The sequence below is a fragment of the Lipophrys pholis genome, assembly GCF_963383615.2.
Source record: "Lipophrys pholis genome assembly, chromosome: 9".
NCBI lineage: Eukaryota > Metazoa > Chordata > Actinopteri > Blenniiformes > Blenniidae > Lipophrys > Lipophrys pholis.
Window position 1 is genome coordinate 26,672,952 of NC_137639.1, and position 25,181 is coordinate 26,698,132.

At 39.2% G+C, this 25,181-nt stretch overlaps 3 protein-coding genes across 4 annotated transcripts; 2 read left to right on the forward strand and 1 right to left on the reverse strand.

Annotated features, from left to right (window-relative positions):
- Nucleotides 1-456: 456 nt before the first annotated feature.
- Nucleotides 457-16,148, forward strand: LOC308114688 (uncharacterized protein). Of its 2 annotated transcripts, none has more exons than XM_080471776.1 (27): nt 457-528; nt 2,552-2,613; nt 2,718-3,101; nt 3,187-3,474; nt 3,553-3,852; nt 4,071-4,451; nt 5,129-5,416; nt 5,492-5,785; nt 5,920-6,300; nt 8,060-8,347; nt 8,423-8,713; nt 9,292-9,672; nt 11,078-11,365; nt 11,446-11,739; nt 11,863-12,201; nt 12,289-12,585; nt 12,674-12,788; nt 12,942-12,989; nt 14,047-14,073; nt 14,187-14,231; nt 14,329-14,355; nt 14,655-14,702; nt 14,794-14,820; nt 14,913-14,951; nt 15,054-15,119; nt 15,214-15,247; nt 15,744-16,148. In XM_080471776.1, the coding sequence occupies exons 2-26, from the start codon at nt 2,556-2,558 to the stop codon at nt 15,218-15,220; spliced, it is 5,001 nt and encodes a 1,666-aa protein (XP_080327902.1). In that variant the 5' UTR covers nt 457-528; nt 2,552-2,555; the 3' UTR covers nt 15,221-15,247; nt 15,744-16,148. The 2 variants fall into 2 exon arrangements, with proteins under 2 accessions (XP_080327902.1, XP_080327903.1); XM_080471777.1 differs by lacking the exon at nt 15,744-16,148 and adding an exon at nt 15,565-15,640.
- On the reverse strand, nt 15,934-20,150 carry cd83 (CD83 molecule). The gene is made up of 5 exons (XM_080471778.1): nt 19,737-20,150; nt 19,504-19,640; nt 18,439-18,658; nt 17,939-18,042; nt 15,934-17,763 (listed from the first exon to the last, which is right to left on the reverse strand). The coding sequence occupies exons 1-5, from the start codon at nt 19,777-19,779 to the stop codon at nt 17,611-17,613; spliced, it is 657 nt and encodes a 218-aa protein (XP_080327904.1). The 5' UTR covers nt 19,780-20,150; the 3' UTR covers nt 15,934-17,610.
- On the forward strand, nt 19,894-24,084 carry LOC308114690 (uncharacterized protein). The gene is made up of 5 exons (XM_080471779.1): nt 19,894-20,012; nt 20,875-20,999; nt 22,157-22,282; nt 22,374-22,446; nt 23,668-24,084. Exons 1-5 carry the CDS (start codon nt 19,976-19,978, stop codon nt 23,754-23,756), a joined length of 450 nt encoding a protein of 149 aa, XP_080327905.1. The 5' UTR covers nt 19,894-19,975; the 3' UTR covers nt 23,757-24,084.
- The last annotated feature ends 1,097 nt before the right edge of the window (nt 24,085-25,181 follow it).

The window sequence follows — 25,181 nt, forward strand, 5'->3', positions numbered from 1 at the left end:
TTATTATTATTATTAGCATTAATTCATGTATGTTTTTTTACCAAAATGTACCCATTTCATAATATGTTTTAAGAGATAACTGAAACCACTCGTTTAAACTGTAAATTCAATTTACATTATATACATTGAAATTCATATAATAACAATTGCTTGTCCCATATGATAGTCTCATTTTAGTTTCAGCTTGTTAAAAAAAAAAAAAAAAAAAAAAAAAAAAAAGAATCTCAAAATCTTCTGCACAGACATTTTTTTTTTCAATCCAAAGCAAGACATTACAGTTTAATATATTTATGGTACAACACTTTTTAAACAGTATTAACAAAAGCACATAACAGCAGCAGTGACTGGCAAGCCTATTTCCCCATTTCTGTAGTTCCCCTCACCCCCTCCCCCTAACTACTGACATGTAGAGGCTCACACGAAGCATCTGTATCTGCATCTGGGGGGGGGGTCACATGGAGGGAAACACGACGAGCTGAAAGAATTTCAAGAAACAGCCATACTCTTCATTGACCGTCAACTCTGAAGGTAAGTCATTCAAATCTTCAAATAAACTAATTTACAATCGTCCTAATTTCCACAGTATTGCATTGTACCACTGGAAATAGATTTATGCGAAAAAACATTTTTATAAAATTGTGGAAATACTCATTGTAAATTTATAAGCGAATTCAAAGAAATACAGGACAGACAATTTCGAGATAAATATATACACACTAGAAAAAATAGCTCACACACACACACAAACACACACACAATTTCTGAAATAAGAGACAAAAACACTATTATCTAATGAATGTATTTTTTTATATATATATATATAGTATATATATATGTACTACTATGAAATGTTTTCAGTCTCTCTGTCTGTCTTTTCTTCTTGAAAACTTGTTCTGCTTTAGTGATCCTGTCACATGTAAATAGAAAGAGGTTTCCATGCTTCATTACCCAGAAGGTAGAATCAGTAAATGCAGATGGGAGAAGTGTCTCAGTCATAAGTCTGTTCATTAGTTGGGAAATTATTCAGTTTACTTTTGTAGTGATTTGACTTGTGATCTGTGTCAGTTGTCTTTACTACTTTTCATACTACTATGAAATGTTTTCAGTCTCTCTGTCTGTCTTTTCTTCTTGAAAACGTGTTCTGCTTTAGTGATCTGTCACATGTAAACAGAAAGAGTAGACCTCCTCCCAAATGTCTTTACAAATGCAATATTGCAATAACGTTGAGTCTTTATTAACAATGAAACTCTTTGAAATAAAGTGTTAATTAGTCTCACACATGTTTGTGTGAAACATTTCAATACCGTCGGTGCCGTTATTATAATCATTAATCATTAATGGAAAATACCCAACACACACCTGGCTCAAAAAGAAGAAGTTCATCTCACGGTTTTTACTGGTGGAAACTATTTTCCAGCTTGAAGAACTCAGAACAGATCTGACCTGCTGCTTTCTATATGAGTTATTTGTTAGACGGGGGTAGATATTGAAAGGGTGAATCAAAACAAATTCTTTGGAGTAATAATCCATGCCCAAAGCTAAGGATCTGTTAGACAAGAAATCACTCCACATTCTTTACAATTCACTGGTGCTACCTTATTTAATATAATAATAATATATAATATATTATTTAATAATGGTGTGGAGGTCTGGGGAAACAAATGCAAATTTATTTCAAAGACTCTTTATTTTCCCCCCAAAAAAGAGCAATAAGAATTGTACTCAATATAGACTTTTTTTTTGTATCACACCAATTCACTGTTCTTACGGTTGAAAACTTTAAAATTGACCGACCTTATCCAGTTCAAAACTCTCTAAATACTCTTTAAAGCAAAGAACAACATTCAGAAAATGTTCAGCGAGAGAGAAAATAGTTACAAACTCAGGAGAAAATTAGAGTTAAAAACCTCCGAACGTCTGAACCACTCAGAAAAACTTGTGTATCACCAACTGTGGTGAAAAATTATGGAATAATTTATGTACAGATAATAAATCATTATCAAACAACACAGTTTAAAAAGATATGTAAAGAGCTGATTCTGGCGAGGCGCAGGGTTTTGCCATGAGAGCAAGGGCTTGTGGGTTATGGTGTTGCACTGTCTGATTGGATAAATCATCACTGTTTTTTGTTATTGGGTGTAGGATTAAACAACACTGACGTAAATTAAGAAAAATGAAAAAGAAAAATCTTTTGTCTGATTTGCAACGATAAAGATGTAAAGGGGTAGGATGAAAAAAGTTATACTTCCCCCATATATATATATATATATATATATATATATATATATATATATAGAGAGAGAGAGAGAGAAAGAGAGAGAGAGAGATAGAGAGAGAGAGAGAGAGAGAGAGAGAGAGAGAGAGAGAGAGAGAGAGGTAATATTTTGCATGTTTGAAAAGGAAAAAAAAAGAAAAAGGGAAAAAAAAACGTGTTTATTTCTCCTACGATTGTCAGATTTCCGATCTCCATTCCATCTAATATATGTTTACAGGCTGTATAGTTTCGGTGCAATAATGATAAAATGTTTTTATTTGTATTCATACACTGTAGGCGTATGAGACCTTCCAAGATGCCCGGATTTTGCCACTTTATCCTTTGTGTCTGTCTTCTAGGTACTGCAGTACACGCACAATCTCACACACACATTTACTGTACAAATGTTTATGGATATGAATATATCCATCGATTTTTTTTTCAAACTTTTTCCTTTCTACAGGATGTATCTTCTGCTGCTCTGATGCTTGGCATGTGCAGGTACCAAACCATATCACCGGACTGGTGGGTTCCTGCCTTGTCATTCCTTGCAGTTTCGACTACAACCAGTATCCACCTTTGAGACCAGATCGTGTCGTTTGGTACCAGTATGCTAAACATGGCTATCCCTTAGTTTATGACAACTGGAATCCTGGTTCTGTGATCGACGCATTCAGAGGAAAAACATATGTATGGACCTCAAGATACCGCAAGACCTGTAGTTTAACGATTGAACCAGTCACCTGGCATCATCACAGGCAGAGTCTTTATCCCTGGGTCGATCCGGAGAACGTCGGGAGAGGAACCTACCGATTCTTTGATAAAACTGTAACAATCAATGTAGAGGGTAAGTTGCCAGTCTGATCTTTTGAGTACCAAGGGATTATTGTGTTGAATCCATTCTTATTTTTGCCACATTCCTCTTGCAAAAGCCACAGCAAATAAACCAGAGGTATCGATATTCGGAGAGATGAAAGTTGGACAGTCTGTGACTGTGCTGTGCCGCGTTCAGCACACCTGTTCCATCAAGCCCCCGACTATAAGCATCAACATCCCACTGAAAGACCATCGTCTGGACCACACCGATCAGTCCGATGGTGTAACCACAACAACCCTGCGGACGACTTTGTTCATAGAGAAAGATCATCAAATCGTGACTTGCTCTGCCCGACACCCCGGCGGCATCACTGCCTCTATATCCTACATCTTGAGTGCCGAATGTGAGTAATGGGCAAGGTGAGTAACATTCAAAACAGCTTCTTGTTTGAGATTTGCTTTAATCATCACCTGCATTTCAGGCTCCATATCACAGCTGACTATCAGCCCTTCAACAAGTGAATTCCTTGAGGGAAATGCAAGCAAAGTACGGTGCACAGCCTCATACACGTGCGGGAAACATGTGCCAACTCTGACATGGAATTACAATAGCATGCCGAGCTCAACAGACACCACCTTGGTATCAAAGGAGGCTGGGTGGAGGACCGTCTCCACAATGACATTCACAGCTTCAGCCAATGACCACGGAAGATTCCTGACATGCTATGCAAGATTCTCTGGGGGACAGAAGCAGGAAACCAGCATCACTCTGTCGGTAAAAAGTAAGTGCAAAGGAGTCATCAGTGGGCTTGAGTAATTAATTTCACATGACCAAAAATATTAATTGGTTACAGTTCCACGGTATTTTATGATGTTTAATTCACAACCGTGGTTGATAACGTAAGAAATCATATCAGATTGAAAAAAGAGTCCGGTATTTCCCTCCAGCTATCGATTTGCTGATGAAGATCTTTTCTTTAGATGGTTCTTCTCTTTGCAGGAAACATATTCTCTCGTGGTTGGTCCTTCACCACACCCAGAAGCATCACAGGAATGAAAGGATCATGTATCATCATTCCTTGTAGATTCAGCTACAGTACTTCAAATACTTCCGATCTTCCTGTTACGTGGTACTTGTACCAGAGCGGCGGTTACCCGGCTGTATTCGACCAGAGAGCCGACAACGTTGTCAGTAAGTTTCATGGGATAACCAGCCTGATCGGATCTGTGCGGGAGAACAACTGCAGCCTGAAGATTGAAAGGCTGGCGATGTCACACAGTCATGAGCGACTCTACCCCTGGATCGATAAGAACCCCGTCACCTCCTACCAAAACATGGGCCACACTTTTCTTGACAAAGCTACTCAACTTTTTGTTTTGGGTGAGAACTCTCTACTCTCTTACAGAATTACCTTCCTACGGAGGGAATTCAAACTGTTTTTCAAGAACATGTCATGTATTTATACTTTTTCAACAGATAATAAGTCTTAATATAATGCTTACATTAATTGATTATTAAATAAGTGGAAGCCGAAAAAAAATACATTAATAAGATCTATTATTTATGGAGAAGGGGTGTGATTTGTTAAGTAATTCATCTCACTCTTTTTTTAAACGTGCAACCTGATTACATTTTTCTGGTGTTACTTATTCACTGTTTGTGTGGTGAAATGTCTTTGATTGATTGTTTTGAACTCTTGATTTTATTTTGAACATTGAAAAATGAAAATGAAAAATGAAAATAAGATTATCGTGTAACCAACTATCAAGATTTTCTATTTTCATAAATGCCAGTGACACTTTGGAAGAAGTTTTCTATCTTATAGAATAGAATAGAATAGAATAGAATAGAATAGAATAGGGAAATTCTCTGATGATGAAAATACCAATAAGACACAATCAAAATTAAATAGATAATATCAAATAGTATAATAGTAGAAAAATGAAATGAATAAACGAAAACACTGCAAACATTATTTGTAAAGAACACGTCATAGAGTCTAATGGCCACAGGTCAGAAGGATCTCCTGTGGTCTTTATTGTTGCTTTGGTTTTCAGATCAAGCAGAGAAGCCACAGATGAGCATCATCGGTATCCCCAGGGTGGGCGAGCAGAGCAGAGTGACCTGCAGTGTGCGTCACACATGTCTGTCTGATCCCCCCAGCATCACCATCAGGGGTATCCCTGGAACAGACAAACTGCTGGACACTCTGGTGTCTGATGGGATTTGGGAAAAGACTGCAGAACGAACCTGGACAGTAGAAGAAGAGAACCAGGCTGTGGAGTGTACTGTGTTACACCCTGGTGGTCAGAAAGCCTCGAGCAACCTCCAGCTTAATGTTGAATGTGAGTACAATATGATCTATAACGTATATATAATCATAAACTGAGGCTAGAATCTAAAACTACATTTCTGCTCAGGTCCGTACGACAAGATCACAATGGTGGAACGGCCTGACGAGGCAACAGAGGGAGTAGCAAAGAGTGTGATTTGTACTGTTTCCTACAAGTGCAAGAAAAACACGCCGAACATCGTGTGGAACCACAGAGACATGCAAAGTCCATTAACCACCCAAAAGATCTCTGGCAATTCCTACAGCACTGTGTCAAATCTAACTTTTATTGGCTCCGCGGGTGAAGATGGGAAAAATCTGACATGCACAGCTCGGTTTGTGACAGGAGAGACCTCAGACTCAGCAATCATCCAGATAAAAAGTGAGTTCCTTCATGTTGCACTAAGTAGGTAAAGGCATGTGGCAAGGAGAACACGAAACCTTTTTTTGACGTCTGTCTTCGGAATGTTTACTGAAATCGGAATCTTTTCTTAAAATTCTTTGTTTGTTTGTTAGGAAATATGCTCCTTCGTGGTTGGTCCTCCACCACTCCTGGAAGCATCACTGGAATGAAAGGGTCGTGTATCATCATTCCCTGTAGATTCAGCTACAGTATAATCCAACCGGCTGGCCTTCAAGTCATATGGTACTTGTACCAGAGTGGGGGTTACCCAACTGTATTTAACCAGAGAGCAAATAATATTGTTCGTGACTTTGTTGGGATAACCAGCCTGATCGGATCAGTGCGGGGGAACAACTGCAGCCTGAAGATTGAAAGGCTGGAGATGTCACACAACAAAGAACGACTCTACCCTTGGATCGATGAGTTCCCCATCATGTCCTACCACACCCTGGGTCACACTTTTCTTCACGATGCAACTCAACTTGTTGTTTTAGGTATGTATTCATGAAGCAGTTTCATCCAAATTATCTAAATAACTCATGGTGTAAACTGCTTGTATTGGAGGTAAGGATTTCAAAATAAATCAGGCTGTTGCAAGGTCAAAGACATTTTTTTAGTTCATCCAGAAAATGTGCTCTTGAACAAGCTCTAACCAAGTAGAAATTTAAACAAAAGTGATGCTGTTAAATCAGGACTCAGTAATATCAGTAACAGCTTACATGTAACAGTATCGCAGGGCTGTCATTAAAATAGTTGAAACTATGGACCCCCAGACATGACTTCTGAAATAAAAATGTAAATTATGCCCACCAATTACAATTTCATAGTCACAAATTACTACTTTGTCAGCACAATTTATTAGGTTTTGGCCTCAAATGACTATTTCGTGGAACTAAATTACTATTTTGTCGCCCCCATTATAGAGCTTTTGCGGCCAAAAATTACTACTTCATTGCCACAAATAATTATTTTGTAAGCTCAAATTACTATTTTGCAGCCATAAATGACCATTTCATGGTCTTAAATTACTATTTTGTGGCCTCAAATTAATATGTTGAAGCTACAAATGATTATTTTATGGTCTCAAATTAATATGTTTCAGCCATATATGATTATTTCATAATGTTAAATTACTATTTTATGCCCTCAAATTACTATTTTGGAGCCATAAATTACTATTTCATGGTCTCAAAATTAATATTTCGTGGCCATAAATTCAGACGTTTTGGGCAGAAAATACTCATTGGTAGCCTCAGCTCAAAGTTTTATTTCAGATGCCATGTCTGGGACTATGAATGAAACAAAACAAATACACAATAAAAATAACGTGTTTTCATGTATTAATAATGTGTTTTAACTGACTAGTCTGTATTGAACCCTCCTTTTGTCATCTTCAAAGTTGACTAACTTCAAACTCAATCAAAAGAAAAAGGGTCTTTTACAACAGTACATCAAATCCACAGTTCTGGGGAAAAAAAAGTTTCTTTGAAACATTTCAGTGCCACTTAAAAGTACCTTCCAAAGTTATAATCATAGTCTGTGTTTTAATGTCAGTGCAAATGGTGGAGGAAATCAATGTACTGACATGACAGCTGTATTTATAGATTTACTTGAGTTGTTCTGAGAACAACGCCAGTAAAGAGAGGAACGTCTTTATTTTCTCGACGTACTGTAAGTTAAAGTGTTAAAACACTCTATTTCAAGTGTCATCTTATTCCATGAAGTGATGCATGTGGATGACTACAGAGAAAGTGTGCTAAAGAGCTGCATTTTAAGATATGAATATATTTCTAAACAAAAAGTGATGATCATTTTGTGACTGCTGGATGTGTGGATGTGTGTGCTCCTCGACCAGTATGCCTTTTTTGAAATGTGTTTTTTTATGTGCAAGTAAAGATTAGTTGACAAGAAATCATAATGAGAATAAAGTTATAAGTTGAAAAAAGTCATTTTTAATCCAATACTTTAAAAGCAGAGAGAGAGAGAGAGAGAGAGAGAGAGAGAGAGAGAGAGAGAGAGAGGGAGAGAGAGAGAGAGAGAGAGAGAGAGAGAGAGAGAGAGAGAGAGAGAGAGAGAGAGAGAGAGAGAGAGAGAGAGAGAGAGAGAGAGAGAGAGAGAAATGGATTTTATGGCCCCCTGCCTTAAAAACGTTATGTTGACCAGAAGATTCCTGCTCAACAAATCACACCATGTTTGGAAATGTCAGTTCTGGAACCTAAAAGGTCAAATTTAACTTCAAGTCTTTATTTTCAGATCAAGCAGAAGAACCAGAAATGAGAATCATCGGTGCCGTCAGGGTGGGCGAGCAGAGCAGAGTGACCTGCAGTGTGCGTCACACATGTCTGTCTGATCCCCCCAGCATCACCATCAGGGGTATCCCTGGAACAGACAAACTTCTGGACACTCTGGTGTCTGATGGGATTTGGGAAAAGACTGTAGAACGAACCTGGACAGTAGAAGAAGAGAACCAGGCTGTGGAGTGTACTGTGTTACACCCTGGTGGTCAGAAAGCCTCGAGCAACCTCCAGCTTAATGTTGAATGTGAGTACAATATGATCTATAACCTATATATAATCATAAACTTAGGCTAGAATCTAAAACTACATTTCTGCTCAGGTCCGTACGACAAGATCACAATGGTGGAACGGCCTGACGAGGCAACAGAGGGAGTAGCAAATAGTGTGAGTTGCACTGTTTCGCACAAGTGCAAGAAAAACACCCCGACCATCGTGTGGAACCACAACAATAAGCACTCATCAAACACAGAGAAGATCTCCAGCTCTTCATACAGCACTGCGTCACGTCTAACTCTCATTGGCACTGCGGGTGACGATGGGAAGACGTTGACATGCACCGCTCGGTTTACGACAGGCGAGACCTCGGACTCTGCAACCATCCACATTAAAAGTGAGTGACCACATGTTGCACCACTGATTTGTAGGTTCATACTTCGGTGATGAGCTCTTTTTCTGATGGACAGAAGTTATAGTGGACAGATTGTCACCAGGTGCACAAATATGACCACCGAATAAGATAAAGACAGCAAAACTCTGTAAATTGTGAAATAGCTATGTAAGAGGAAAATGCAAACACTGGACTGCAAATTGATGGATAAAATAAGGAGATCATTCTATTAAGGCTCGTAAAATACTGTTTTTGTCGGCTGTATGACTCACAGTATAACAGCACATGGTGTCAACTTTTTATGAGGTTAATGCACTTTTCTTCTTGCAGGTTGGAGTTAACAAACAGAGTCAAATTTAAAAGGGAAACCAAACATAGACAAAAAGGGCACAGGAAAACACATGGAGTGATTAAATAATGACAAAGAAATGCAGATTGCAAAAACAATCGGGCAGAGATAGAATAATCACAGGCACTAAACACAAAATAGAACAAATTAACAAAGAAAACTAATTATTTCTATTTATTATCGGTATCTGTTGACATCAAAACAAATCTTCAATTATTTCTTCTCTTTGTAGGAAATATGCTCTCTCGTGGTTGGTCCTTCACCACACCCAGAAGCATCACAGGAATGAAAGGATCATGTATCATCATTCCTTGTAGATTCAGCTACAGTACTTCAAAACCTTCCGACCTTCCTGTTACATGGTACTTGTACCAGAGCGGTGGTTACCAAGCTGTATTCGACCAGAGAGCCGACAACGTTGTTGGTAAGTTTCATGGGATAACCAGCCTGATTGGATCAGTGCGGGAGAACAACTGCAGCCTGAAGATTGAAAGGCTGGCGATGTCACACAGCCATGAGCAACTCTACCCCTGGATCGATGAAAACCCCATCACGTCCTTCCACACCCCGGGTCCCACTTTTCTTGACAAAACCACTGAACTTATTGTTTTGGGTGAGTACTGACTGATTTCACAATGATGAGGCAGCCAGACTTTAAACATCAAGCATGAGCATAATCACTATTTTACCTAATCTGCAGAACATATGTTGCGCATATTGTCCATTATGAAAATATTCAAAACAAAAACTTAAAAAAAAAAAAAAAGATACTGTGAATGATGACCAGTTTTTCTCATGAGATTCTGAGTTGTCGTTTGACGGTGCTGTTAGTTTTTTCAAGGTTTGATATCTTGCCTTTGTCTCGCCAATTTAACAGTGTTTTTGGCCATGGTCAATGCTAGTAATACGAACATTTTGAAATGAATAGTCGGCTGTAATGTTGAAGTATCAGCTCGTGGTACAACTGTACTGCAGACAGGGATGCTGAGGCCGAGTATTTCTGAGACCCTGCTCATGACCTTCGACCAAAAAATGTTTGGGTGCTTCGACAAAGCCAAAAGGTGTCGACATAATTGTCAACATGTGGGGCAGTGAATTCAGTTTTCAGGTTGGATAAAGCCCATGCAGTATACTTTGTAAGTGTGTTCTGTGTAGACCCCATACTGGATGAGGTCTGTCTTGGATTTGTAGGCCTTGGAGAAACAGTTGCTGCGAATAGTGTGTCAGTGAGGTTCTTTCTGTCTTCAGACCGTTTGTCTGTTGGGATCGACATGGCTTATGCAATATGACATTCACACCAAACCAGACTGTTTTCCTCAGACTACTGAAGCTTCTATTATATATCAACTGTTCTGTCTTTGTTTCCTTTGTTTGACTTTATGGTCACTGTTTGGATGAAATGTGAAACTGAGGTGTTAAGGAAAAAAGAAGGGGGAAGAAATGAAAATAAATCAATAAATAAATCGTTATTTCAAGCATACAAACGTAAAAAAGAAAGAAAAGATACATTTAGAAAATTAAAACCAAAACAAAAGAAGCAACAGAATCCACTTAATTTACATTTGCATGAATGAAAAGGAGTAGGAAGATATAATAATAATAATAATAATAACAATAATAATAATAATAATAATAATAATAATAATAATAATAATAATAATAATAATAATAATAATAATAATAATAATAATAATAATAATAATAATAATAATAACAATAATAATAATAATAATAACTCCTAATTTAAATTTGAAAGTCTCATAAGAATCAACAGTAGGTGCAGCATGTTGGGTTTGTTTAAAATTCTTGTGTGTTGTTACATAACTTTTGAGAATGAGACAGGAACCTTATTTCTAAAATGAAGGGTGAAAACCCTTTTTTTTTTAACTTCCCAAAACATGAAGTGACGCATAGAAACACACTATCTCAGAGATGCATTTTAATGTGTTCATGCACTGATAAATGTCAGAGGAGACTGCAGTCTCACTTTGGTCCTTAAATGTTGCTTCGTTTTGCAGATCAAGCAGAGGAGCCACAGATAAGAATCATCGGTGCCGTCAGGGTGGGCGAGCAGAGCAGAGTGGCCTGCAGTGTGCGTCACACATGTCTGTCTGATCCCCCCAGCATCACCATCAGTGGTATCCCTGGAACAGACAAACTGCTGGACACTCTGGTGTCTGATGGGATTTGGGAAAAGACTGTAGAACGAACCTGGACAGTAGAAGAAGAGAACCAGGCTGTGGAGTGTAGTGTTTTACACCCTGGTGGTCAGAAAGCCTCGAGCAACCTCCAGCTTAATGTCGAATGTGAGTCTAAAAATATATTATAGCTGGAATTCCAAAGTTACTTTGAAATCGCCAAACATCACTGTCACATTTCTGCTCAGGTCCGTACGATAAAATCTCCATGGTGGAGCCGCCGGGCGAGGTGAAAGAGGGAGCAACTAAGAGAGTGACATGTTCTGTTTCCTACAAGTGCAAGAAAAACACGCCGACCATCGTGTGGAACCTCAACAATGAGCAGAGTTCACAATACACCAGAAAGATCTTTGCCAGTTCGTACACCACTGTGTCGAATCTCACTTTTGGTGGCTCTACGGGTGACAATGGAAAAACCTTGACATGCACTGCTCGGTTTATAACAGGGGAGACGTCAGACTCTGCAACCATTCGCATAAAATGTGAGTTCAAAAGTGATCCCTTAAAATGAGGTTGACTATTATAGAGATGAGTGTTGACTTATACAGTTTATGTTCCTCAGATAACAATACGCCTGCTTCCCGCTGATCATTGTCTATTTTCAGCTTTCAGCGTTCTGGCTGCCGATGTCCCGATCAAATTCAGTGCCCTGACTCGCTCCTGCGTGGTGATCCCATGCAGTTTCCAAGACAATGACGCTGTCCCTATGACTCGGGGCATCTGGTCCAAAAAAAACGGGGGCATTGTCTACCATAATGGCCAGAGCCAAGTACTCGATCATTTTAAGGGCCGAACCAGAATTTTAGGAAACCTGAACGAGGGAAACTGCAACTTGGAAATCGATGACATCAAAGCCTTTGACAATGGGCCCTTCTGTTTCCATGCGGAGAAAAGAGACGACAAATACAGATTCAACAACAGTTGTGTGTTCCTTCTCATGAAAGGTCTGAACTTACTACAGCCCATCTAGGTAGTGGATTGATTTGTCAGGCTTCCCTTATTGGTAACACTCTGCTTTGTGGTGTGCATAGCTTCCCCAGACAAACCACTGATGACTCCAGTTCCGGCAGAAGTGGACGCCGGCTCAACCATCACCGTCTCATGTTCTGTTGAACACACATGTCCCTCGCACCCTCCCGTGTTCTCGTGGAGCGTTGCAGACCTCACCAGTAAGGTCTCGCACACGATGACATCCAGAGGCGTCTGGGAGACGACGTCCACCATCACTTTCATGGCTGCTGGAGGAGACGGAGTTCACAGTCTCAACTGTACTGCCGCCTTTTGGAGGGACAAGCAACAAGCAAGCGTCGTCCGCCTGAGTGTGAAGGGTTAGAGAACAGTCACAAGTCTGGATTATGGTACTCGAGGATGATTCGTGGGGATTTTTTTTTTAACATGTGTTTTCTTCATCACCAGGGTCACTAATGTACCAACTGAAAACCACTGCGCCAGTGTTCATCCCGGTGTCGCTTCTTGTGCTCATCATTATCATCTTGTCAGCAGTGTTGGGCGTGTGCATCTGGAGGAGGAGGTAGATACCACTCAGTTAGAAGAATGAATCAGAATGTGCCGTGATCAATTTGTCTTCAAGACATTTACAGAAAAGATTTGTCCAACTATTGCTGACATGTCGGAACTCTGGAATTTCAGGCATGTCCTCACAGTATTTTTCTCCAACCCACAGGAAGCCCGCTGGTGACTCTCTGACGCCGCCGCCGCGACCCGAGAAAAGGCATGCATACACGCTTGAATCTAAAAAAACTGAAATTTAAAATGAACAATATTTCATTGAAATATATCAATATATTCCACTATGACAGATCCAGGCATCATAAAGCCTGGGGGTCAAATGTAGCCCTTAAGATCTGCTTGATTACTGTTGTTATTGGCTTTTTCCACATCTAAAATGTTCCCCTTTTTCACCTCATTGGCAATTATTACATTATTGGTTAGGTTCATCTTGGCTAGCAGAGCTGGAAAAATTGGTGTTTCAAAAAAATATTGTGAATGAAAAATGTTTCATTTATACGGAAGAGTTTTAGGGCCACTGAAGAAAAAAAAAAATCCGGAGGCTAAAAAAAAAAAAAACCCTTCGTGGCCCCAGAAAAAGTCGAAAATCAAAGTCGAGATTTTTTTTTTTTCACGGAGAGACCGTCTATCCATCCCTCATCATTTTCCCGTAGATGGGAATTCACATTAAATCACTCAATTCTGACTATATCGGGTTGCTTACTGCTTATGGACGTGTGATTCTACACAGGATTTCCTTGATTAATAAGAACACATTTGCCTTTGTCCTTCGTACTCGACGAACTTCCGAGACGGAACAAGGCAGCAGGCTGCTCTGTCTCTTCTAGTCCTGATACTGATGATAACTGCACCGTGTTTATGAGCTAGAGTCTGTTCTGAAGCATCTTTTCATCACTTCATGAAACCGCCTGATGTGCATTTTGAGGAAGCAGTCACACGCGCTGGCATGTGGATGGACGGACTTTTTTTTCCACCGTGAAAAAAAAATCTCAACTTTGATTTTCGACTTTTTCTGGGGCCACGAAGGTTTTTTCTTTTTTTTAGCCTCCGAAAAAAAAATCTCGACTTTGATTTTCGACTTTTTCTGGGGCCACGAAGGGTTTTTTTTTTTTTTTTTTTAGCCTCCGAATTTTTTTTTCTTCTTCAGTGGCCCTAAAACTCTTCCGTACATTTACTTATTTACTGAACTCGAAATTTAGAAAATCTTCTGTAAGTAGCTTAAAGCAAATTATTATTTTTGCAATTCTAATTTTTTGCAGGCGATCCCTGTGGGATAGACTATCCAGGTAAATAAGTCGGCTTGTTTTTATGTCTTTGTCCTATATCACAAACAATAAAGTCACTGATGAGCCTTTTTCTTCATGACAAATAACCTCTGATTCTTCATCAAAATGTTCAGAAGATACCCTGATGAGAGGGATCGCCCACCAAGGCCAGAGAAACGGTTAGTAGATAGTTGTTTTGTTTTTTGTTTTTTGACAAACTGGATTAATACAACAACAGAAAAAAAATAAATAAATAATGATGTGCTTTTTAAACAGAAAGTCTCTGTGGAGCCGACTTTCCAGGTAAGAACATTCAAACATTCACGTTTAGGCAACTTTTACACGACAAATTTTCTAGAGAAAACGTCTCATTTTTGCATTTTGGTTTCAGAAAAATTTCAAAAGTCGTATTTTCCCCCATTTACATGATGGAATTGGAGCATTTTCGAACCGTTCTCTAAAGCTTGTGTTTTCAGTGGCTCCTATCACAGTTGTCGCTTAAATGGCCCCTCAAAACACAATTAACTTTTTCTATTTTTCACTTGAAAACGTTGTATAAACGGGCCCTGAGTCGTGTCAAATAGCTCATGTTTTCTTTTCAGGAGGAGTCCAGACGACCGCGTTGGTTGGAAAAATGAGGAGAAATCCAGGTCCAACTTTTTCATTTGTGCTAGATTGAGATTTTACATTTCTCACCATTAGAAATTTGAGTTTGACATTTAACTGTCGTCCTTCTTGTAGGATGTCTTTCTGGAACAGATTTTCAAGGTATCATCTCCAACTTTCTCCAATTCGATTCAATTCCAGGCACAAGTTCAACGGAATAAATGAATCAAGCTAAATGTTTACTACCTCTGCAGGCGCCAAGACAATGCCTACAATCTCAGTGTTGGCTACATGTAAGTCTGTGAAGTGAACCTCCACCATATCACTCTGCCTTGAAGTGCAACAGTACACAACAACAGACACTAATGCTGTGGAAATCCTTCCTCCTCCAACAGAAACAACACCTCCTCTGTAGACCTGGATACCAGTGGCTCTAAACTGCGCTGTCCATCCCCAAAACTGTATGTTTACTCAGCCCATCTGTTGCTAATAATGATCCATTGTTTACCACTTGGTTAAACTTTTTCTTTTTTTCTTTTACTTTATTTGTAACAGGAAGTAGATTCAACATTGATCTGCTCAACTTGAGGTTTGTTAAATTGTATTTTTTTTTAATCTATTTTCACTCCTGAACTTTAATAAAATCAACAGGACTTCAGGTCAGTTGGTTCAGTGATTAATTAAGGCAACTTAATTAGGTCTTCTTCTTCCATCTTCCTTCTTCTTCTTCTTCTTCTTCTTCTTCTTCTTCTTCTTCTTCTTCTTCTTCTTCTTCTTCTTCTTCTTCTTCTTCTTCTTCTTCTTCTTCTTCTTCTTCTTCTTCTTCATCTTTCTTCTTCCTTCTTCTTCCTTCTTCTTCTTTCTTCTTCTTCCTCCTCCTTCTTCTTTCTCACTTTTCAATGGCAGTTGTCATCCGTGACGTTACACTACTGCCATGGCGCCATCTGCTGGTTCAAGCCAGTCCCTACCATTCCCGCCGCTCAAGAAAGAAAGAAAGGAAGAAAAAGGAACTTATTAATAGATCAACTCTGCTGGGAGGAACCGGCCTTTCATCATGTATGTCACTTTCTCTGAATCCTTTACAGGACTGACATGACTGCGGCAAACATTACAGTTCTGGAAAGACATCTGAGAACCAACGCCGACCTCCTTGACATGCCTCCTGTAAATACTCCAGTTGCACACAAGCATTATTGAGAATGCTTTGAGTAAAGATTGCATCTTCATCTCATCATAAGTTAACTTGTACCAATCACAAAATATCTTGAAATGTTACATTGCAAGTTGTTGTTTTTTTATTAACAAAACAGCCACAATAACAAATAGCCCAGAAAAAAAAACTATTTAATTTTCAAGTCAGTAGTTTGAATGTTGTTCTCACATGATTGGATTCTTGACTTTACTTCTGCTGAGCTTCATTTAACCTTCATTTGCTTCGTTACTTGACTGACTATGTGCTCCTATTACACCTAATAAACACGCTGTTTGTCACTTGTTTGCTTTATTAGGAAGTAATTGTTCACAACACAGTTGCACCAGCAAGGTTTGTGACAAATGGATGGCTCAGACTTCGCTAGAGTACATAGAACAATCATCAGCTGCCACTTATGGTGTTATAATGTTTACAACATCGTTAATACAAAGCACTAAATAATAACAGAAACACAAAAAAACTGCTAGTGCATAATTAGCTCAGAGAAAACGTCCCGGGAAATGGCATAACATAAGTCCTAATCCCACCACACAGCGCCACCGTCACCCCACCGTCACCCCACCGTCACCCCACCAGCACCTCACCAGCACCTCACCAGCACCTCACCGCTATAGAAGTCAGTAAAGCTGCTCAGTATAAAGTAGTATTTCCAACAAAGGTTTAGCTTCCGTCTTTGGTTCAGAACTGTTGGTGAAGGAGCAGTTACTGGATAATATCAGATTTATACACACGCGACACTTTGTCCTTTACAACAGCATATTTTCTTTAGTTAAACATTGTTTTTGACTATTTATTGTTGTTTTCTCTGTTTCTGTCCTATTACAAATTGAGTTTGATAAGTGATAAATTCAGTGTGTCAAAATGCTGCTGTGTTGGATTCATAAGGAATTCGACGAGAACACAAATGGTTGATATCTCAGCCATCTGAGCCATAAAGGTTTTACCCAATATTAACACACAAACAATAAACATATTTATATTGATTAGGATGAAGTAAAGATACAATTCAGCAGACATGAAGGATTTAGGAATCTTTTAATGACCTCAGGTTATTAAACATTTCCAAAGCATAAATGTTTTTTAAAAAATATAAACTAAAAAAATATATAAACAAGTTAAAGCAGACCTTGTTAACAAAAGAACAGAGGGACTGTTGTGTCTATAAATTGCATTGTCTGTTGACGTATGTCTTTCAGTTCCTCCTTTTGAAGAGAACTCGGGTTTCTCCCACATGATGTTGTGAAAGTTGATGACATTTAAGTATCGATGACATTTTTTCCACAAGAGCACTTTCTACTCTCCAGCCGCATCTTCTCTGACGTGTGCGTGAAGCCAGAGTCCACACCGGGACGAGCTCCGTAGCAGGGCGAACGCAGACAAAACACACACACACACACACACACACACACACACACATTATACACACACTCACATATAATGTCGCTGACATGGGCAAAGGATTTCATGCATTTACTCAACTGTTCCAATTAGAATGAATGTCAGTGATTTATTTTAACTATCGCCGCGCAATATGTAATGATTTTAATCATAGGGAGGGGTTACAGACACGGACACGGACACGGACACGGACACGGACACGGACACAGACACAGACACTGCTATTTGGAGCTACATTGGAAGTAGATGTGGACTGACGCTACAATCAGTGCTGTGGCTCATGCACCACCGCAGTGACTTTAAGAGGCCCTGACAGGAGCCACCAGGTGAACTGATCGTCGTCACACATAGAGGTGCTTCGACGACGACGTTTTGGGTCCTAATGTGTAGATCATCATTAAGTCCTTCTTGTCGAGCGGTCGGAGCGGCGCTCCAAGTAGGATTTCTTTTTGTAATCTCTTGTTTCGTCTTTTCAGGGTTTTTTTCAAACATACCTGTATTGGGGATAAGAAACAACACAGTTAGATCGTCGGAAAAGAAACAGGAAAGTCTGTGGGTGTAATTCAATAACATCTGTTATTTCATGTGAACCAGGCTGTGTTATATAAAACCATGTGAATGTTGTAGTGGAAAGTCCTAATGTGTGTGTGTGTGTGTGTGTGTACTTACATAGCTTATGAAGTATAGCTGAAGAGAGACAATCAGCACAGACGAGGCAATGATAATCATGAAAGAGCTCGTCATGTGATTTTCTTTAGCGATGACTGGACAATCTGCAAAACAAAAAAAGCAATCAGGTTAAACAAGTTTGAGAAACACAATTCGAAACATGTGATTGGCCACATGCTCAGGTTATATTGTTTACTGGTTCCTTACATGTTTTTATTACGCGGAAACATTGATCAAGGTACTATAAACTCTGAAATGCAACGAGAAGTTTAGGAAATATAATTCAAGTTAAATAATGCAAGCCTCAAAACTGTTCCAAAAAAAATAATAAAAAAGGATGTGAGTTTTTGTTCATCTATAAATTATATTTGGCAGCGTAGAGCTTCAGTCTAGACGTTCCCCTTCTCTTTTTAAAGTCACACAGGATCCTCATGGGGGCGTCTGAATGACACACAGGACAAACTGGGACACCCCCCTCCCCCCCTGTGGGAAATTCCTACCTTTCACTGAGAGTTGAACCTGTCCGTAGCGGTTCTGCTCCCCCACCGGCGCCGCCAGGTGACACACGTACTCGCCGCTGCTGTCGCAGTTCACGCTGGGCAGGGCGACGTCGAAGGAGTCGTCCACCAGATGCACGCGTCTGTCCACGTCAGCGTACCACCTCGTCGTGCCGTTGGGGAGGCTTTTGGTTAACAGGCCGTATCGGGAGTCCTCAATCACCTGTTTGGGGATCACCAAAGTACACAGTGATTCATTCGGTACAGTTTTTGACTGCATCATTTCAAAATGATCACCGTCTGCTTGACAGCAGCAAACACTTGACTTATAAACAACTTTTCCTGACTGGTAAAGCTGATTTACAACGTGATTTATGGGCTTAATGCTAAACTAATGTACATCCTGGGCTTTGGGAACTTGTGGTACAGAGCTGACTTCAGATAAATGATCCAATTTCTTAGTTTCATACCATTTAGAAGACCAAATTAAGAATTTGCTGCGATAACTTCTGCGACTCTTAGCAAGATTTTATTCATTTCACGTGGGAGTCATTCATTTTAGATATGATAGATATAATATTGTGCGCAATTTTATAGATTCTGAACATTGAACCTAGCTCTTGTTTTGTTTTTTTATCACACTTACAAAACTGACTGCAGGCAATTTAGAGTCACTAATTAACCTTGCATGCATGTTTTTTGAACTGTGGGAGACCTTGAGAACATTAACCACTGCACCAGCAACTTAACGACTGAGAATTGAGAATCAAGATACAATAAAACAAATAAATCAAAAGAGAAAAGTAATTTAGAATTTTTTCTTTTTGGAGTCGTTACATTTCTATTTCTCTACTCTGCAAAAGGCAGATGACCTCCACCACGGAGTAAAACACTAAGAAAATTTGAATTCTGAGAAAAAGAAAGTGAAAGGGTTTTCTGCTGTGGGTCGAGCCGGAACATAATTTCAAAAGAAAACAAATTGAGATTGGGCAACTCTGGAGTGAAATGCACGCACAAACACACGTAAACACGCAGAATGCACTCACAGTAGTAAAGCAAAGAGCATACCTTGTACCACCTGACTGAAATGTACTGCACACCAGGCTGCTGCTTGGCGGTGCACTGCATTGTGCACAGATTCCCAGATAAAGCTTCCACAACCAGTTGGTCCTGGCCGACGACCGTTCCCACATTGAGGCATAAGTCTGAAAAACAGAAACAGCATTGAATACAGCGTTTGTTTCGATGTCGTCCCCATTTCCCTCCTGCTCATTAATATATTATAAGATATGAATACTCACACAGAGACAGTAGGGAAGCTACGGTGCGCCTGTGAGGAGACATGACGAGACTGAAGTGAAACTAAAGTACTAACTGTCCCATATAAGTGTTGGCGCCGTAACGGGAAGTGGACCAAAATAGAAACTACATTCTGCTGCTAGTACGCGGTAGAGGAGGAGCATTCATAGACATATACGCATTGGCTTCTTAATCTGCTGCGTTCGTCGTATGACTAGAACCCAAGCGATTTCAGGAACTGATGGAGCGAAAAGTTTTGATATCAGCCGTCATTTTATGTGAGTAGAAACGTTCAATCTAATCCAGTCTTTCATATTTAAAACGTAAAAGTGACCAAAAAAACCCAATTTTCTTTACTTTGACGCATGCACGTGGGAAAAACACCGGCTCTTGCGTTTCTGGTGGTTCCCCCCCCCCCACCCACACACCCGCCCGCCACCCCAAAAAAACACGCACCCACACATGTTCGCTGATTTTTATGCCGCCGAATTTTAGACATCGTCGTGTACATTATGAAAACTGGTTGAAATGTGTTTTTTCGTTGGGTGACGAGGCAACAAGGAGACAAATCTTGTTAAATCGAAACTTTTTTAATGGAGTTTGTTGCTATGCGTCAGGCGAGCTCGACTTCTGTGAGTTTGATCGTTTAAACGTGTATAAATGTCAAGATATAGAGTGAATATACTTTAGTTATGGAGAGTGTTAGTGAGGGTGTGTGTGCGTGTGTGCTTTCCAGATTCATGACGACTAACATTTCATAATGAAAAAATATTAGATGACAGTAGATTTTTTTTTTTCCTCTAAAAGATTGCTGACAACCTATTTATGTGCATATCTGCTGTTATGATGATTAAATATTGTTATTATCGATTGATTTATTATGGAAATGTTGTTATTCGTCATCATTGAAAGTGAAGGTTAAATGAAAAAGGAGTTCCCCGACCGTTCCCCTCCACGTTTCTATGAAACTTAAACTGTGCCCTGAATGCGTCACTGAGGAAAGTCCCACTGCGATAGAAACTCCATGGTATGCAATAAGAAAACTAAAAGAACAAAATGAAACATCCAAAGATATCTTTTAACACTGTGTACATTTTGTGGTTCATTCACAGTTTATTCTTTCTCCTTTTCATTTCTCAGGCACTGCATTGTCAGTATGTGTCGGCTCCTGGATGAAGGAGACCACATCCACTTATTCATGCTGTGGAAGTCCAACCCTTGTGTTTAACTCGAAGTGTGACTACTCTTGGGTAGTCAATAACCAGGTAAAAACAAAAATCCCACTCTATTCTGCAAAATGTGTCTGTGATTTTTTTTTTCCTTTCAGCAAAGAAACAAAGGGGAATAAAAGCTTTAAGACTACTTTACATACACTATGAATTAAAAAAAGAAAGAAAAAAAACAACCCACCAACAACAACAGAGTCAAACTGGTGTTTTTCTTTTTTGTTCCAGTGACGCGGAAGCACCTTCAGATCAATATATCACATTTGCATTTCAGTGTTAACTTAAATTATTTGTTACAGATCACTTTTTTTTTCTTAAATCACCAATTCTGCCTCATAGATGCTTCAAATTGAATTTCTGTTAAAGTTATTTTAAAACTTCAGTTCCAGCAACAACGTGCAAAATGTAAATATGTGATGTTTGAAAATGTGTCAGTTTTCTGTGTTCTTTTTTCAAAAAAAAATAAAATATGGGTCATGAAATGTCATTTTTCTTTGCGTTTCAGACATTATTGGCCAATTTTATTACCCCCCGATTACCCGTCAAGTGAAGAAACAATAAAACACAGTCACAGAATCATGACAGTTTGCTGGAATGACACAAAAGGCTCATTTACACAATATCTTCAAGCGCCAATGCACTGACACCTCCATATTTGCCATGGTGTGTCCCGGCATTACAATCTATATAATATATATTCTGTACTGAAAATGTGTATAAATACAAAAATGGAAAGTTTAAAGCCCACATGTTTATTTTTTTTATGATTTAAAAAAGAGGAAAGAAAATAGAAGGCATTATCCTGACCCCTTGAAGCTCTCAGCCTCCACACCACTGGCTTTGAGTTTTCCTTGTGGCTTCTGAGTGTTTGTTTCTTGCCGTTTCACATGCTTTTTGAACCACAATTTGTAAGTAAGGTTTGAATTCAAACCATAGAAAAAAATTATTCACACACATTTATTTCCCATTTGGATTACATAAAGATCAGCAGTGCCTCGTGTGTTGCTTGAGGGCTTTTTTTTTAATCGCCCCATTCAAACTAAAAGTAAACGGTGCTTTAAAGAAGGTTTTGGTTTCCTTATGAGAACTTCTTAATTGATTATATTTGACAGTGCCCAAAAGTTACCAGAAATAGAGTTATAATGATTTATATCTGGCTTTAAGATGAAAAGTAACATGTGTTACTTTGATTTCAGACCATCGCTAACTACTATGGCGGAGGACAGATGAAGGACTGCCGCCCCCCGTGCAAAGCTCTCACGGACGGACGTCTGACTCTGGATCTATGTGTGGAAGTCAATGCCGACTGTGACTGCGACAATGTGCGCGGCTGTTTTTCAAGGGTTGGCAATTTCAGAATACTTTGATGTAATGTGAAAGTCGGAACAAATAAGTTTTAAATTGTGTTTGCAGGGCGAATATGTTGAGGGGGAGTTCATTCACTACCGCGGCGAGCCGTGCAGCAACGCAGCACACGGAAACTTCTGTGAGTCTCGTTTCATACCGGAGGGGAGGGGAATGCCTTTTTATGTTTTTGTTTTAATTTCTAAGAATTAAGAGATGAATCTTTTAAACTGTTAAATGGTTTTGTAGAGCCACTGTTCCTGCTCTGCATCAGATTAGTCTCTGTATTTCGATGTGTTTTTGTCTGACTCAAATTGTCAACTTTCAGTTGAGTAAACGGACGCCCAGCAGCATTGTTCAATTCAAAATCGAAGCAAAACAGTTGTATTGGCGTGACTTATGCACACTGAATTTAATCTGACCCATCATTTACATTTGGCCGATTAGTTACAACCAAAGTCTTATATAAAGTCCACCTGAAAAGGTATAATTATGTATGTAGGGCACATCAGTAAGGGATTTTTATTTTACTTTATACAACCTCTTCAAGTGAAAACACAAATTTTTCATTGTATTTTGGGTGTCCGGTCACATGACAACAGTGGTTGGGAGAAAACACAAGTTTAATAACTTTTTAATATTTGAATTTATTGTAAGGAAAGCCCCTAGAGATGCAACATCTCGTTTACAAGGGGGACCTAATAGCACACCTGCATAGTTTAACCTTTTTGTTTCTATTCTAACCTGTTCAGTTGTTTCAGCTGCTGTTTTTAGCCATTTTGACTCTTTCAGACATTTTGGCCATTTTCTTTTCTTTAAAGCAGTTTCTAGCACTTTGAGCTGATTTTACATTTTCTAGTGATTTTACCCAGTTTATATATTTTTAAGCCCCTTTTTAAGCCTGGAGTTAAGCGTCTTTTCCGAAAGCCATTTTAGGGCCACTGAAGGAAGAAGTAAAAAATAGGAGGAAAAATACCAAATCCTCATGCACTTCGAGGAATACGACGAAAATTGATGTCAAGATGTTTTTTAAAGTACAATTTGGAGATGTCTGTCATCATTTGCCCGTGGATGCTGAAATAATCACATTAAATCAAATAATTCTGACTATATAGAGTTACTTACTGCTTATGGACATCTGATTTTACACAGGATTTTGCGGATTTGATAATAATGCATTTTATAAGCACTCCGGCAATCGGTGCCTGTGTGCCTATGAGGATCTCCGCTCCAGGTCGCCTCACATACAGAAAACTATTGTATCATGATCAAAAAAAAAAAGAATTTGAAAGCATTAGAAGGATTAGACTGCTCCGAGCCGCTGGTGTTTAAAACCTGCCGCTGTTTTCTCTTTCCTCTGCAGGCTCTGGGCTTTTGTTGCTGCCGGGTCTGATGTTCGCTGGTTTGCTGCTGAGGGATCATCGGTTCTGGCTCTTCTTCGTGGTATCATGAGGGAAACCTCTGCACATTCACTCAGTGCTTTCTTCCACACTGGATCTAATCAGCAACAGTTCGTGCGCCAAGCCTTTTTTAAACATTTACCGTCGTTCAAAGGGAAGAAATTCTATGCATATCAGTTTTAGTCTTTTATTATTGATTGTATTTGTCATATAAATCATTGCCACCTACAAGACAATAAGTAACTTTCATATTCTAAATGAATACTGAATTAATTTCAATCATTCACAGTCACCGGATACCTATTATTCTCTACTGGTGGGTCTCACTGGGCTGCATTTACTTTGTCAAAACCCTGGACAAATCTTTATTCAAATACACTAAAAAAAAACATTTCTACATTGTTAAATATCATTATTCAGTAAATGCGGCCCACAGACTTCACAGAATAATAATGCAGATCAACAGTTCAGGAATTTTCTTAAAGTGTGCTATTCATGGGGGCATTATTATAGAAATGGAAGTTCTGTTCTTGATGTTTCTAGTCCATGTTTCGTATGACCGAACTACAACTTTCAGAGCTCATTGATTTTGATGTGTTGGTGTGTCCTCAGGGTATATTTAGTGTCATAGGACTGGTGGAAGCAAGAGGGGAAAAAAGTGTTAAATTCTCAGTCTAATTTATTTTCAGGGATCCTGAAACATTCCCGGTCTTTGTAGGATGCAAGCCAATTTTCAATTCAGCATTACTTGCAGGGATTCGGGAAATAGAAGGTCATGGAACTATGTTTTTACTGCCGTTTCAAACAAAAGTTGTGTTTTCACAACAAAGTCACCAGCCATAATTCCTCCGTCCTTGTAGTGGTAGTTCTCAGTTACAACTTGCCCCTCTGGGGAATTATTTTCTTGACCACTGGTTTACATTGAAATCTCAGTGAGGAAACTGCCAACACGACTCTGTGTGAAAGTACTGTAGAGTTTCCCTGCATGCTGACCACTGTTCCCTAAATAATGCGTTATTTATTGGGAATGAAGAAGTTTAATTTATCTGTGAAACTGTGCAACATTGACAGGGATCACAACCGACTGCTGCATGAGATTGAACAAAGATCAGAGACTGTTGGAGCAAAGGAGAGCGGGCGGGGGGGGGGGGTGGCGGGGGGGGTAGGGGTGTGTGTGTGTGTGTGTGTGTGGGGGGGGGGGGGGGGGGTATTTCACTAGAGCCAGAACAAAATTAAGTTTGATGTCAACAGAAGCACAATGGAATTTAATTAGCTTTTGTATTTATTTATGTATAATAGTGGTTTCCGTGTGCCCTGAAAATCACAGAAATGCTGGATTAAGTTTTAACTGGATTTCATATATTTTTTAAGTCACAAACTCTATTTAAATAAACATATCAGATATTTTATTTTGAACCAATTTCACACTTGACTATTTATATTGCTAACAAATGTGCCGACACTCATTTAAAAGCCT

Bases quoted from the DNA above. Each gene is read 5' to 3' on its own strand.
- LOC308114690 (XM_080471779.1), top strand. From the start codon at position 19,976: ATGGAGCGAAAAGTTTTGATATCAGCCGTCATTTTAT. The intron at 22,283-22,373 runs GTGCGCGGCTGT...TTGTGTTTGCAG, and splicing joins CCGACTGTGACTGCGACAAT to GGCGAATATGTTGAGGGGGA. The intron at 22,447-23,667 runs GTGAGTCTCGTT...TTTCCTCTGCAG, and splicing joins CGCAGCACACGGAAACTTCT to GCTCTGGGCTTTTGTTGCTG.
- cd83 (XM_080471778.1), bottom strand. From the start codon at position 19,779: ATGTCTCCTCACAGGCGCACCGTAGCTTCCCTACTGTCTCTGT. The intron at 18,659-19,503 runs GTATGCTCTTTG...ATCCCCAAACAG, and splicing joins TTTCAGTCAGGTGGTACAAG to GTGATTGAGGACTCCCGATA. The intron at 18,043-18,438 runs GTAGGAATTTCC...TTTGTTTTGCAG, and splicing joins GGTTCAACTCTCAGTGAAAG to ATTGTCCAGTCATCGCTAAA.
- LOC308114688 (XM_080471776.1), top strand. From the start codon at position 2,556: ATGAGACCTTCCAAGATGCCCGGATTTTGCCACTTTATCCTTTGTGTC. The intron at 3,102-3,186 runs GTAAGTTGCCAG...CTCTTGCAAAAG, and splicing joins TGTAACAATCAATGTAGAGG to CCACAGCAAATAAACCAGAG. The intron at 14,232-14,328 runs GTTAGTAGATAG...CTTTTTAAACAG, and splicing joins CCACCAAGGCCAGAGAAACG to AAAGTCTCTGTGGAGCCGAC.